The sequence below is a fragment of the Podarcis erhardii genome (genome assembly GCF_964252035.2).
Source record: "Podarcis erhardii genome assembly, chromosome: 4".
Lineage (NCBI taxonomy): Eukaryota > Metazoa > Chordata > Lepidosauria > Squamata > Lacertidae > Podarcis > Podarcis erhardii.
The window spans coordinates 49,310,824-49,325,435 of NC_138508.1; the positions used below are offsets into that span (position 1 = coordinate 49,310,824).

Consider the following 14,612-nt stretch of genomic DNA (forward strand, 5'->3'; position numbering starts at 1 on the left):
TGTCCCCCGTCCGCCCCGCTCTCATCCCTTTTCAGCAGTCTGCGGAATAGGGGGAATAGATAACTCTTTGCTTGCAGAGGGCTTCCAAAATTCTGAGCTGCAGGTTGCCCTGCTTTAGTGAGTTATTAAAGGTAAAGGGACCCCTGACCATTAGGTCCAGTCGTGGCCGACTCTGGAGTTGCGACGATCATCTCGCTTTATTGGCTGAGGGAGCTGGCGTACAGCTTCCGGGTCATGTGGCCAGCATGACTAAGCTGCTTCTGGTGAACCAGAGCAGCACACGGAAACACTGTTTACTTTCCCGCCGGAGCGGTACCTATTTATCTATTTGCACTTTGATGTGCTTTCGAACTCCTAGGTGGGCATGCATACAATTAATATTACTTTTTATCTGATTTTATAAAGTGGCTGTAAGTATTGGATGAATAGTTGAAGATTGGCTAGTATTTATTTTAATTCATATAATTTATATATCATCCTTCATCTGAGGATCATAGGGCAGTTTATAGTATTAAAACACAAACAGAACAATACCACCACCCCTCCCACACAGTTTAAAAGGCCACAGTCTAAGCACGGTAAAGAGTTGTTAGATGGACAGTATTTAAATCAGCTCCCTTATTATCTTGCATTAGCTGGGCCAGGAAATAAAGCATTTTGCATGCCATATTTCAGATTAAAGGGCACCATGACCATAAGTTTGTTACATTTTGAAGCAAGACATAGTACAAACTGGTGGGTGGGACAAATATGTGGTGTGATATGCTAAGAAATGGCTCTGTAGTTGGTCTCATGGAAGAAGTAGCTTAATCTTTTTGAAATTGTAGTAACAATTTGTTGGCAAACTACTGATATTTGAAAGAAAATAAAATATGTGTATAAAATGTCTGTGATGTATGTATAGTTTATGTTGCGGCTACATATACCATTTAATGAGTACATAGTTCTAAGTTTACATTCATAGTACAATAATATTCTTTTAATAGAAAAACCTCAAAAGACCAAATGCTATGTCGAAGGATCGCAGGAGATTGGAACTGATGTTACTCTGAAATGTAAATCCCAAGGAGGCACTCCCCTTATAAGCTACCACTGGGGGAAGATGGGTAAAGAAGGACTTCCGGACAGATCATCACTGAGTATGCTTCTATATTATTACTGTCTTTTTCATATTTGAACACGAGTGTCTGTTCCCTTCTAACTTCAAATGCTAAACTAATTACAAGCAGAGCTTTGAATTTTAAAGAGTTGATTTTTTAAAAATTGAGTCTGCTCTACTGAGTTTCTTAAAAGAATTTTCCAGAGATGTTTCCTTGGGCCATGAAGGTAGTAAAAAAAAAAAAAAAAAGCCCCCTGGTGAGCTCTGGAACTTGCTGAAAAGAAGAGTTATACAGTGGTACTTTGGTTTAAGAACAGTCCTGTTTATGAATGATTCAGTTTACGAACTCTGCAAAACGTGGTGTCCCGGTTTGCGAACTTTATGTACTCAGTCCAAGAACAGAATCTGAATGGTGGAAGGGCACAAAAATGATTTCTATCATGCATTTTACTGCAGTGATTTCCAACCTTTATGAGGATGCTTTTTTAACCTCAAAAAATTAATGGTTATGCAATTTTAAGTTGTATAATGAATAATGAGCAAAAAAAGTATGAACACAGTAGCATTTTTAAAAGAAAATGCAAATGTGCCAAAATCAAAGAAAGCAGCAAGGATTCGTTTATTTATTTCCTCGGTGTACCCACAAATCAAAACCTAAGCAATTAATTCCAAAAGGTATTGCATATCTGTTTATCTATAAATTCATTTATTTCTCCAATATGCCCCTTGATGAACCCAATGAATACATTCAAAAAGGTATGAAAGACACAAGATAAAATTATTTATTTCCCAGCACACCCAGTGACCAACAACATAACTAATCAATCAAATTGAACCAAATATTTATTTCTGAGTAATACCCAAAAGAATTATAAAGAAAACTTTAATTGCCACCAATGATATATATGGCAATTTATAGAATCATGACTCTCTTGTATTCTTCGGTAAGTTTCCTAATCACTGTAAATAAATCTACTTATATATGCAGTTAATTTGATTCTATTTCATTTATAGTTTTGTTTGTTTTGTTTTTTTAATAAGGTGGCAGGCATGAGCAGTAAATGCTGCTCAGAACAACAGGCAACCCTAAAAGGTCTGATGCCCAAATGATCTCTAAGACAGAAAACTCCCCCAAATCCACAAATTTTATTCTTTAATAAAGCACCAAAAGTAATCTCCACTGCTTCCGTAACTGAGGAACTCAAATGCAGCCAATAATTAGTAGGCAGAAAGTCCACAGCATGGAGATCACTAAAATTAAATTGAGGGTCTACAGTCCTCTACAACTGTGTATTTCACCTTCTACAATAAGCCCTAAGTGTTGTGCATCATAAAAGGCCCGAAAACGCCAAATGCAACATGCCTCTGCTATGTTCTTGCAACTTGCCACCAGGTTTTCCCAAGTACACCTCACAGCAACAAAGGAAAGTAGAGAAGGCATAGACCAATGCTGTTGAACCATGTTCCCACAATTTCCAGCGGTCACAGTCTCCTCAGGGATAACATGGCACTCCTGGGAATGCTGCTGCAAAGAGGTACAGCAGCATAGGAAATTATCCAACTGCAGACTTGGAGGAGCGTTACCCATGGATCCCTTGGGGGCTCCTGGCCCTAAGGTTGGGAAACAGTGTCCCAGTTCATTAAACATTTTGTTAGTTTATTTTTTCTATTTATAAAACTATAAAAGCAGGCTGTTCTCAGCAGTCAGTTAATTAATTTTAATAGAAATTTTCTTTGGATAATACTAATAATGTGAATTATAAAAAAGCTTGGAAGAAAATGGTATCCTCTTGTAATACTATGAAGCTTATCCAGGCAAGGTAGAAAAACCCAAATCTCTAGATCAACCTAGATTAAATGGGTGAGTAAATATGTAGAGGCAGGAGTTTTTCCAGACACCTTATGAAAAGTCAGTTTAAGTTATAGCTAGTAAACATCTAAATAGCAGTAGCAGATTTGGTTGCTAATCAGTTTGGTACCTCAAAGCTACTTCATCTTGATTTGGAGGGTGATTATAGCAGCAGCCCCTAATAGGAATGGGGTGAGTGAGTTGGCAGAGTGAGTGTCTCTGAATATGTTTGGAAACCAAACTTCTTCTGCACCTTAGCTGTGTTGAATTATTTTGTGTAAGTAATATACACAGTCAAAAGTTAAACACGTAAGAACATAAATCCATGCTTTATTGATTATTCCTACCAATGCTACTTTTAACAAATTCTAATGAAGTTTATATGTATATATATATTTACAGATTCAGATACAGGTGATCTTTTGATTAAAAATGCTTCTCGGGCTTCCTCTGGCACATACAAATGTGTAGCTTCCAACAGAGTTGGTGCAGATGAGTGTTCTCTTGTGCTGAATGTCACCCCTCGTAAGTATTATGTTTTGAAAGCAAAAACATAGAAATAATAATTTGGTAAGGCTTTATCATTAAACTGAAGAATTAATTCCTGCCATCTCATACATTATTGTTCTATTTGTTTTAGCGGTGAATAGAGCTGGAACCATTGCTGGAGCTGTAATAGGGACTCTTTTAGGACTCTGTTTATTAGCTTTTATCATCTTCTGTTGCTGCAAGAAACAAAGAGAGAAGAAATACGAAAAAGAAGTGCATCATGATATAAGGTGTGTCACTCTGGCATGAGAAACTAGGCATGAGCTCAAAAATTTAATTGTCAATTTTACAAAATGTTTTGACAAAGGCATATAGTTTAACCAACTTGCATGAAATACCAGAAACGTTGACATCTACTCATGTACTTCTTTGACTTCATACTTTTCCCTTGCCCTGTCCTCAGTTTGAAAGCTCAAAGTTACTTATAACTTATACAAGCAATTTAAAGAATATTAAATATATTTAAAGAATATTAAATATATACAATAGTATGTATAGGGTTTATAAGACTAAAATATCCTAACAACTTGCCCTGGGGAAAGTAGTACATAAGCTACCAGTTTGAGCTATTTCACTAAAAAATCACCACCTTGCTTAATCTATACAAACATCCTTTAAATGCAGGGAAGACTATGTAGTGTATGTGCCAAAGTTGGCCCCTAAGAGGCAGTTTCATAAATGTGTAGTCATTCCTTGGATCAAGCACCTGGTATAGTATTTCATGCTTCAGCTATTTAGTGGTGGCGACAAAGAACGTTTCTTGGCCATCATTGCATTCACAAGTATCCATCCAACACACCATTGCAGAGTCACCTGACCAAGAGAGCCTTGCTTTGACACCATTGAAGGCCTGCTGTAACAACTCTGCAAGGCACTTTAGGGACAAAATCACTTAGATTTCAGTGGCATTGGATGCCACAATAAGAGCAAATCCGATTGAGGGGTCTGCAGCTCCATCTATAATGGATCAGTTTAGGTAGTTGCAGCTTGAGGATGATGTGGACAAGCTGTAGGGGTTGACTGGGTGGGTCCAGAGGGTGATTAATCAGCAGTGGTGCTCCCTCTCCTTAAGAAGATACCCTGGACAATTATCACCCAGTGGCAAATTCCCCCTTCCTGGGCAAGGTGCTCAAGAAGGTGGTGGTGGTCCAGATTCAGGCATGCTTGTAAGAAGTTGATTATTTAAATCCATTCCAGTCTTGAGTTCAGGCTTGGTCATGGCACTGAAACTGCCTTGGTCTCCCTGGTTGATTACATTTATTGGGAGAGAGCTGGGGAGAGTGGAACTCTGCTTGTTTTCTTCAATTTTCTGGTAGCTTTCAGTACTGTTGACCACAGTATCCTTCTGAAGTGTCTCAGAAGGTTGGCACACTGTTTCAGTGGTTCCACTCTTATCTCCAGGGCCATTTTCAGAAAGTAATCATGAGAGGCTACTATTCAGTGCCATGGGAGTTGTCCTGTTGGATCCTGCGGGGTTCAATCTTGGGCCCCCACCCCATGCTATTTAGCATCTTTTGCAAAACCTCTGGGAGTTGTCATCAGGATATTAGAATTGTCATCAATATGCAGTTGACTCCCAGCTCTGTCTCTTTGGTCTAGTTGTGGTGTTAGATTGGTGCTTGGATGAGGGGATATGCTGGATGTGGGCCAATAAACTGAAGCTGAATCCTGAAAAGACGGGTGTTGTGTGTTCCAAGTTCTCATGTGCAGGAGGTGGGGAGATGGCCTGCCTGGACAGAGTTGCCCTCCCCTAGAAGGGGCAGGTTCACAGCTTGGAAGTGCTGTTGGATCATTGCAGGCTCAAGTGGATTTGGTGGCTAGGAGTTCCTTTTTTCACCTCTGGCTGGTTTGCCAACTCTGGTCCCTGTACTCCATGCTCTGGTAACTTCCAGATTGTATGGCAACTTGGAAACTGATTGGTCCAAAATGCAGCAGCCAGACTTTTGGCTAGGCTTCTGTTTATATCCCATATAACCCCTGTTTTGAAACAGCTGTACTAGTTGGCAGTTCATTGCTGGGTCCAATTCAGGTGCTCAGGATGGTGCTTAAAGCCCCAAATACCTTAAAGACCACTTTCCCTACAGACCTCAGGTGCCAGGATAGGCAGAGCGGGGCCTTGAGGCAATGTTTCATTGAAATAAATGGTACCAAGTCAATATGGATAGGGATGTTTCTAAGTGTTTGGGTTTTCCTTTCTACAAGACTCTTAAGTAATTTTAAAAATCTGCTTAATTTTTCAGAGAGGACGTTCCTCCTCCGAAGAGTCGTGGTTCAACAGCCCGAAGCTATATAGGGAGTAATCGCTCTTCTTTGGGTTCAATGTCTCCTTCCAATATGGATGGATATGCCAAGACTCAATACAACAAAGTACCAAGTGAAGAGTTTGAGCGTACTCCTCAGAATCCAAATTTTCAACCACCAAAGGTAGCTGCACCTAATCTAAGTAGAATGGGAGCAATTCCTGTGATGATTCCAGCACAAAGCAAAGATGGTTCCATAGTATAGTACAGCATTAATTTATACTTTCTGCAGTTCAGTGCATTAACTTGTTCCAGTTCTACACTTTTAAATATGCACAGAATTGATCTCGAGCATTGACAAGTGCGCTTTGTTTACCACCTTTGTACCAATTTTGACCATATACACTAAAAACTGAAACTTTTGAAGAAAGTTTTGTCATCTCTGAGTAAACATGAAACACTAGCAATATTTAAATTCTGTATGGGTTGTTAAATGAACCCTTTGCTCTGAATTTTTGATAATATTAGGAGATACTGAACTGTATGACATGAATTGTTTGTTCTTACATTTTTAGAGTGAATGAAATATATTCAACATCTGTTACAGTGATGGAAATGTCTTGTGTAAAAGATGGACGTAAATTCTTGTAATATAGACCCCGGAATATTTTTATCAACAACTTTAAACTGAATGAATTGTCAGTTCCAGCTAGACACAACCAGCTTGGTTGATTTTTTATTTCAGTTGTTCAGAAGGCACTACCATTGGTCTCTTTCTCTTGTAGGAAGATAGTAATTTACTATGACCATGCAGCCACTAAATATATCTTGTACTGCTTGCCCCATGAGCATAAACCTCTTTATTTTTGGATACATAACACTGTGTGTGTTTGCACAATAAGCACCTGATTTTTTAAAAAAGAAACTTTAAAACTGAAGTCTTATTTCTAAATTAACACTTGGCATTCTGTAACCAATACTTGCTGCATGTCAGACACTCTGAATTTCTGCGGATTTGTGTGTGCAGAAGTCTGAATTGCGGGTTTGTTTGTTTGTTTTTTAAAAAACCCACTATCACTTGTGTGTTCTTGGGATATTTAATATTGCTCTTTATGTTGTGTAACGATAGTGAAGGACTTAAGGATTTTGTCCCCTAGCTTTCCTGCAGTATTGATACCTTCAATGGCTCTTTCCAATACCTTCTGATAATATTTTTTGGTTGTTCCTCTCATCTGTGTTCCTATACTATTTTAATTAGAAAACAGAAAAGAAAAGCCTAGGAGGCCATAAAAGTGAAACCTCTACTTAATTTATAGCCTTTTATCTGTTTATTTAAATAACCAGATGAATTACTAGGAAGCCATTGATACTGAATTTGTATAGAAATGTTCCCTGTCATAATTCCACGGATTTAAATATCAGCAGATATTTAAACTGCCATTGCAGTAAGCTATATTACTGTGTATTATTTGATCTGATGTTAGTAAATACAATGTCTGCATTATCTGCTCTTCCAACTTGAAGAAATTTGGATTACCTGTGTGTGTAGCTATGAAAACATCAGATAAAAAACCAATGCTGTAAATATCTATGATTTTCTTAACTTGGGTAGATCTGATATTTTCATGTATTATAGTGAGTATTGCATAACTTCACATCAGGACTCTTATGTGAAGTACATACGCCCTGATGAATTTTGGTAGTGAATAGATTGTAAGTGTGTAAATAGTATTCATATACTGAGATGTTTTAGATTATCTGATGCCATTGGATTGAATATCCTTTTTTTTTTTCATCTGTGCCTTTTCAATAAACTTTACATCTGATTGTAAGTTAAGTTTCAATTATGGAATATTCTGGTGCCTGACTTTACTTTTTTTAAAGGTGCTACAAGATGAAGGTATAGTTTTCAACGCAACACTGTGACTTAATTCCTTCTTACTTGATGTTTAATTTTTTTCTCCCTTGCCAATGTTTTGGATGTTGCTCAATTGCCTACATAATGTCATAATGTCCTGTATTTCAAAATGACTCCTTTTTGTTTGTTGCTGTGTCTATGATACCTTCATGGGGATTGTTACTATTTCCTGTAAAACTTGTTTATCTACTGTGTTACACCAGACAGATGGATGATTAGGAATTTAACATGTGGCTTTTGAAAAGAGGAGACAAATAATGATGATGATGATGATGATGATGATAATAATAATACCTAAACATGCAATATGAAAGCAAGCCTCCTTTAAATATGTAACATGGTAGAACCATTGTTTTTTTTTTTTTTTTTTGAGGGGGTGGGGAGCACACACTGCTATTCAAAAAGGTTACCCTTCTGCACTGTTTCTGAAGTAATACAGTCCAGATTCTATAATTCTGCCACACTGCTTAAGTAGATTAACTCTCACTGAACGATTTAAAAATGCTGTGTTGCACAGTTGATAAACATGGGGTATATTCATATAGCATTTTCTCAGTACTCTCTACTTGTGGTATAAATGGGCAAAAGGCATAATTGTGTGGTAGCACACCAGTCAGAAGAATTTCTGCATATTTATTAACTTGTCATCTCACATGAAAGTAATAAATGGGTAGAATGAAGGATAGCACGATGAGCCTTCAAAACATAGCTCTTAGGCTTTGGGACCTTGACAGTGTCTGCTTGTTTATAAAATTGCATGGAGATTGTAGTAATAGGAACTGACATAGCAGATCTATATGTTTAGGTAAGAAGTGACTTGGGACAGACTTTGCTCTAAGCACTTAACTTCTAGACCCTACTGAATAACCAAAACACCAGTCTGAAGGACACTGCTATTATAAACATGATAAGGTCCGAAAAAGTTTCCCGTGGTAAACTGTCAGATTTTCTTTAGGCTGTGTGTGTTGTTGCTTTGACAAACCAGGAAGCAGGAAAAGGGAGAGAGGTCATGGCCTGGGATGGCACTGTGCCCCTGCATACCAATAGTGTCAACACAGCCAGTTCATTATTGTACTAATTTACCATCTGGATGCTGATTATCTGTAGAGGAGCTGTGCAACAACAGCACAATCAGTGTTTGAGAGAGGGGAAGCTGGTATGTAGGGATTAAGGTTAATATGGTCTGCATTGATTTGACATTTAAAAAATAGATGTCAGATACTGATTTATGTAGAAGAAAAAATAATGTCATCCCAGTTGCTAGATGGGAGGAGGTAGCAGAATAACCTAAGTAAAAGTCTTCAGATGGTAATAGTACTTCTGCTAAACCTCTCTCTGAAAGGCAGCAAGCAGTTAAATAAAAATATTAGCGCCATCTGTAAGGTAGTTCATTCACAGCAGTTTCGTATGTTGTTGATTTTAAAATGGCAATTGTTTTAGCTTAAATATAAAATCGCAGTCTTCATGAAATACATTTGTTTTCAATCAAAAGATGGTACCTAGAATGATTTAATAATTTAAATGTATTACCATACATTTAAGCAAATAAATATTTAACAGTATTCCTGATTGGCACGCCCTCATAACATTGAACTGATAATAGTTTTAAAAAAGGGATTATTTTTAAAAACGTCAGTAACAAAATTTTGAATATCATCTCCTTGGGTTTGAGCCTCCTCACTGTTGATAGAGGCAATCTTGATATTGTTCCTCTTACGAAATAATTCATTTTTCTTGGCATGTACAAGTCGTTGTCGCACAAAGGGTAATTCATTTGTGGTAATTCATTTGTTTAAAGGCAATGGGATAAATGTACTTGTGGACCTTCCTAGTTTTTGCTCATTATTAAGAATGCTTAGGCCCATTTGGTGTTAGTGTATAACTCAGCAATTGGAGCAATAATACAGGACATTAATGAGGCACCGTGATAGGTTTTGGATTTGGCAATGAATGCAGTTTGTATGCAATTCGCTTTTTCAGACTTCTGAAGTACAAGCACTGAAATTTGTAGGACAAGTCCCAAATTGTTGTAGTTTCATGACTTATGTATTACTTGAAATAAAGTTGTTAGTGAAAACTATTATTCTGATACAGTGTCTGAGTGTGTGTTCTCTCTGTACCCGCCCCCATCTTCCCCTGTAAGTAATTTTGAAAGGATTATTCGTTTTTGTGAAAGTTGATTGTGGTCATTCTTAAAAATTAAGATAGAAAGTAAAACCATGCGGAAAGCTGGGGCAGTTGTCCTGTTTATTAGCATCTAACTGTTGAGGTATAATTTGTGTCAGCATGAAAGATGTCAGCTTATCCACAAGCCTTTTTGCAAATGTATTCTAACACATCAGACAGCAAACTAGAAGGAATTGTGGGTTTAGGGTGGCTGTCAGCTATATTGATGCACACTTTCTACTGTGCTAATGCAGTTGCCTTTGCATCCAAGGGACAGTGAAACATGGAATTAAACCTTAACACTTCCCAAGTAGGTGCCTAAGCATAATTTGGACTCGACGCAACACGAAAGCAGCCAACATTAAGCTTCAATCATGCCTGGCTGTGTGTGGAACTTCAGCTTTCAATCTGCACGTAGTCCAAAAGGGAAAATCGTAATAACTGCACACCCAGTATGGCCAGCAACCTTGGGGTATTTTTATCTTAAGTATTTATACTCCTGCATATTTGTATTCCTGAATATGCTCAATACTTGGTTGGTGTGTGCTTTCTATATATTTAGTAAGTTTTATGTTCTCCCTTTCATGAAAAGGAAAATCACATAAAATATTTTTAACGCAATGCAAATCACATGAACTTTGTATTTCCAGAGGATGGCGACATGTTTTATGAAAACATAAAGATGGCTTGTAAAAAGTAATGGCTTTGTTATTGCATATCTGTTCAGCCTTGTGCTTATTATTGGATTTTAGATATTTTAACTACAGTATAATGTATGTTGTCAGACAGATGATTGAATGAGTAGGTGTGTGAACATTGAAACTATTGAGGTGTTGTTGTTGTTTTTTTGTATACTGTACCTTCATTATATAGAAAGAGCAGGTCTATCAAGAATGGAGTCTGGAGTAAGTGTCTGGATGTTATTCTGTATATATTTTAATTATATTTTGGTTTTTTACATTTCTGTTGTGCAAAGCACTTGGAAGCACTTCTTGGGAAGCTGTTTATAAATCCTTCATTAAATCTCTTTAGGATTTTCAGAAATTGGTAGCAGGCATGATAGTTTATTTTTTTTCCAGGTTTTCCACAAATAAGAGTCTGGATTTTTGAAAGTAGCTAGCCCTTTTCATTGTTGTAACAGGAAGAGAGCTTAGTACATTATTTGCTTTCAGGGTTTATAAACTGCTTCCCAACAAGTGTGTCTGTAGGAAAGACATGTAAAAACAAAAATCCATATGCAATAAAAAAAAATTTATACATAACAATCTAAAACCACGTATTAAATCATACAGATTCCACTTGCTAGTAGTATAAAATGGCTGAGCCTCCCCTAAGGGAAAGTTTCAGTAACTATCTAAAAGCAAAATACGAATATTTGTTCACAACAGGGGTTCCTGTAGTGTTTAAGATTGGGGTGAAACTAATGATAAGATACTTTCCCACCAGTATTACAGAGATTTGGAAAACTAGAGAACATGAGAAAACCCTAAACTCATTCATGTTTTTGTAACATAGTTTTTATTCATTTTCATCTGTTTAACATTGTTGCAATGAGATACATATTCACTTTACATTAGAGCAACAATTACCTAAAGTTAAAAATAAAACAATAAACACCCGGGTAAACGTTTCTGAATATATTCACAAAGTTAACAATTATTACAAATACTACAGATATGAAATGTTTATTAACGTTAAATGGCGACCATAAGCAAAAGGTACTTCGTATCAACAACAATTAGAATTTATAGGGAGGAGAGAAGGGAAAAAAATAAAAATAGGCACTTTATTCATGCCAGACTGTGCTGTAAGCTATGGGTACTGTCCCCAGACTGCATGCAAATTCTAAGCTAATACTTTTAAAATTCTCTTTGTGTGTAGAAATTTGTGTAGTTTTCCCATTCGGGTTATGACTGCAAAAGTTCTACTTTTGATTTAAAGAAAAACATGTCGTCATAACTTCTGAAGCCAATTTTAAGATTATGGGTTGAGATAAAAATTCACAAAGCCCAGAAAGGCTTTCCCTCAAAGCTTGCAAAGGATAGTTAATGATGCTCAGAAATCAAAACCTGAGAATACTATAATTGTTATACTACTGGTCCTGTAGTATAATGCAGCTCTAATAATAAATTATATCCCACTCTTACTCTGAAAATATGAAGAGTAGAATTCGTTTGTTGTCAAAGGTGTGATACTTGATAAAATTATCTGCAATGATTAAATGGGCGCAGGATATTGGTCATGACATAATGTTTGCTGACTGGGAAAAGTTATGGACCACCGGGATGAAATTCACGGCATGTAGTGCCTTGAGAGAAAATATTATGAAAATGATTTATAGGTGGTACATGACCCCAGTCAAGCTTGCGAAAATCTACCATTCGCCCGAGAACAAATGTTGGAAGTGTAAAGAAAGAGAAGGAACATTCTTTCACCTTTGGTGGACGTGCCCAAGGATTAAGGCTTTCTGGGAACTGATCTATAATGAACTGAAAAAGGTACTTAGGTACACCTTTCCTAAGAAACCAGAGGCCTTTCTCCTGAGCATAGTCGGCCAATCGGTTGTAAAGAAGGATAGAACTTTTTTTATGTATGCTACAACAGCAGCAAGAATTCTTATAGCAAAGTACTGGAAGACACAAGACCTACCCACCGTGGAAGAGTGGCAGATGAAAGTGATCGACTACATGGGCCTGGCAGAGATGACGAGCAGAATCCGAGACCAGGGAAGAGCAACGGCGGAAGAAGATTGGAAAAAATTTAAAGACTATTTAAAGAAATATTCCAAAATTAGTGAATGCTAGATAGATGTTGAATAAGAAAAATAGGGGTTAATAGCGATAATGGTTAAGTGGAAGAAATTGAATGTTTTTATAATTAATTTGAAAGTAAGGGAGGGATTTGTTAATTAATTAATTCGACATGAGAATGCAGAAAGGGGAGGTACGAGGAAGTCGGGAGAGTAAGGACTATGAAATTAAGAGTTGGAAATTATACATGCTGCATGTTCTTTATTGTTTTGTTTTCTTTGTTATGGAAAAAAAAGATATGGAAAATTGAATAAAAATTATTATGAAAAAAAAAAAAGATACTTGATAAAATTATAAATCAATTTAGGACTTTCATTCCCTTTCTGCTTATACCTTTTTCTGTTACTTTTATCTAATTCGCTATACTGAATCATACGGGTGCCAAGTTAATAAAGCACAAAAGCTATGCAAGGCTTTGGACTAGTGAATGATTAGTTTTGAGGCTGAAGCAAGCTGACATCTCTGGGCACAGCTGGTGAATTGAGGAACATAGTTGAGAGCCTGTGTTGTAGCTGCCAGCTTTCTCTGTGCTAGATGCTACTGCTTTCTGGTAGTAAATAGATTGCCCTTTCCCATCACCTCTAATTCTATAACCATCCATACTGTAGTATTTCCAGTAATACAATATGCTTAACAAAACAAACGAAAGAGGTAGTGCAATTTGTTAGTCATGGGCAACTTAAAACCATCAGGAGCGACGCCTCATGCCTTTCATATGGACTGAAGATTTTGGGTGTCACGTGGCAGTACAGAGTTTCAAACAAATATGTGCTCTCCCACATTCCAAGCATGTTTGCACTCCTTTCTCAGTGACACCTATGCTGGCTTGGTCATGTCCACAGAATGGAAGATGGCAGGATCCCCAAGGATGTGCTCTATGGGGCTTAGGACACCAGGTTCATTGGCAGACCTACTGCGTTACGAAGATGTCTGCAAATGTGACGTGAAGACTGGCAACATCAATCCTGCCGTGTGCAGACAACCACAGTGCCTGGAGACATAGTCAGGTTGCGTATCAATAGCAGTGACCAGAGAAGGAACGACTGCTGGGGGGAGCACAGAGAGAAGAAACACCATGATTCATCTGCAGCAGCACAACCGGGTGCCTTCATTTGCCCCAGCTGCAACAAAACAGGTCTCCCATATCTTTGTCTACAGCAACCTTCCAACAGTTCAAAGGAGCAGTCCTCCAGTGTCTCCTGGGACAGACGGATGCCAACAAATATCTGTGGGACTTAACATATCTCTGGGAATAGGAGTAGAAGCTTCAGGGAATGGAGTGACAAATATTGGATCTCAGCCTATAGATGAATACTTTCCCCCATTGAACTGCAAGTTTTATTTAACCTTGGGCTACACTGGTTCTTAACATAGCCTAAGCAGTGTGGCTCATGCACTGGTAACCCTAAGGCTGGATTTTGGCTGGGGCGGGGAACTTTGTTTTCACACCAAAAGCCCCATTCCCATCTGGGCATCCTTCTGTGGCCTCCGTGCCAGAAAGGGCCAAAGGCTAAAGTGGGCTAAGCAACTAATGCAAGTTTTTCCTTGGTACAGAGAGTTGGGTTTTACACTCCATCCAGACCACAGAGAGGCAGAAGTTAAAGGACACATTCCAGCCAAACAAAAACATTCCAGCCAGACAAAAATCCCATCCAAAGCAGGAAATTGATCAATTATCCAGATCAATTATCCACACAGCACCTCTGCCTTTACTATAAGCTTCAGTTTGGACAACACAGTAAGGCAAGCTTTGGCTTAACTCAGAACAGCAGAGAAGCAGGTATGTTGTGAGCCCACATGTTTTCACAATCTCACTAAACCAATGTTTGTCTTAAGTGTGTCATGCAAACCAGACCACCGATAAATACCTGGACTGATGTTAATAACCAGGATTAGAAAGGGGTGGAGAATGGAGGAGAATCCGAATGACAATTGAAAATGAATTTGCCAACATTAAGTAAATGTTCTTGTGATCTTGCTT

The 14,612-nt window shown here is 37.8% G+C and overlaps 1 protein-coding gene and 1 long non-coding RNA gene across 3 annotated transcripts in view; one reads left to right on the forward strand and one right to left on the reverse strand.

Moving 5' to 3' along the window:
- The window catches only part of CXADR (CXADR cell adhesion molecule), a 34,907-nt gene that overhangs the window by 14,741 nt on the left and 5,554 nt on the right, over positions 1-14,612 (forward strand). The window contains exons 4-7 of one of the 2 annotated variants that reach the window (XM_081858536.1): positions 987-1,139; positions 3,351-3,473; positions 3,589-3,727; positions 5,738-9,744. In XM_081858536.1, coding sequence (XP_081714662.1) covers positions 987-1,139; positions 3,351-3,473; positions 3,589-3,727; positions 5,738-6,002 — 680 coding nt within the window. In that variant the 3' untranslated portion in view covers positions 6,003-9,744. Of the gene's footprint in view, positions 1-986; positions 1,140-3,350; positions 3,474-3,588; positions 3,728-5,737; positions 9,745-14,612 lie in introns of those variants that run through there. The other variant, XM_081858537.1, reaches the window with a different exon arrangement.
- Positions 3,512-14,612, reverse strand: part of LOC309340048 — a 36,181-nt gene continuing 25,080 nt past the window's right edge. Inside the window, exon 2 of the long non-coding RNA XR_014155767.1 lies at positions 3,512-3,673. This is a non-coding gene — a long non-coding RNA (uncharacterized lncRNA). The remainder of the gene's footprint in view (positions 3,674-14,612) is intronic.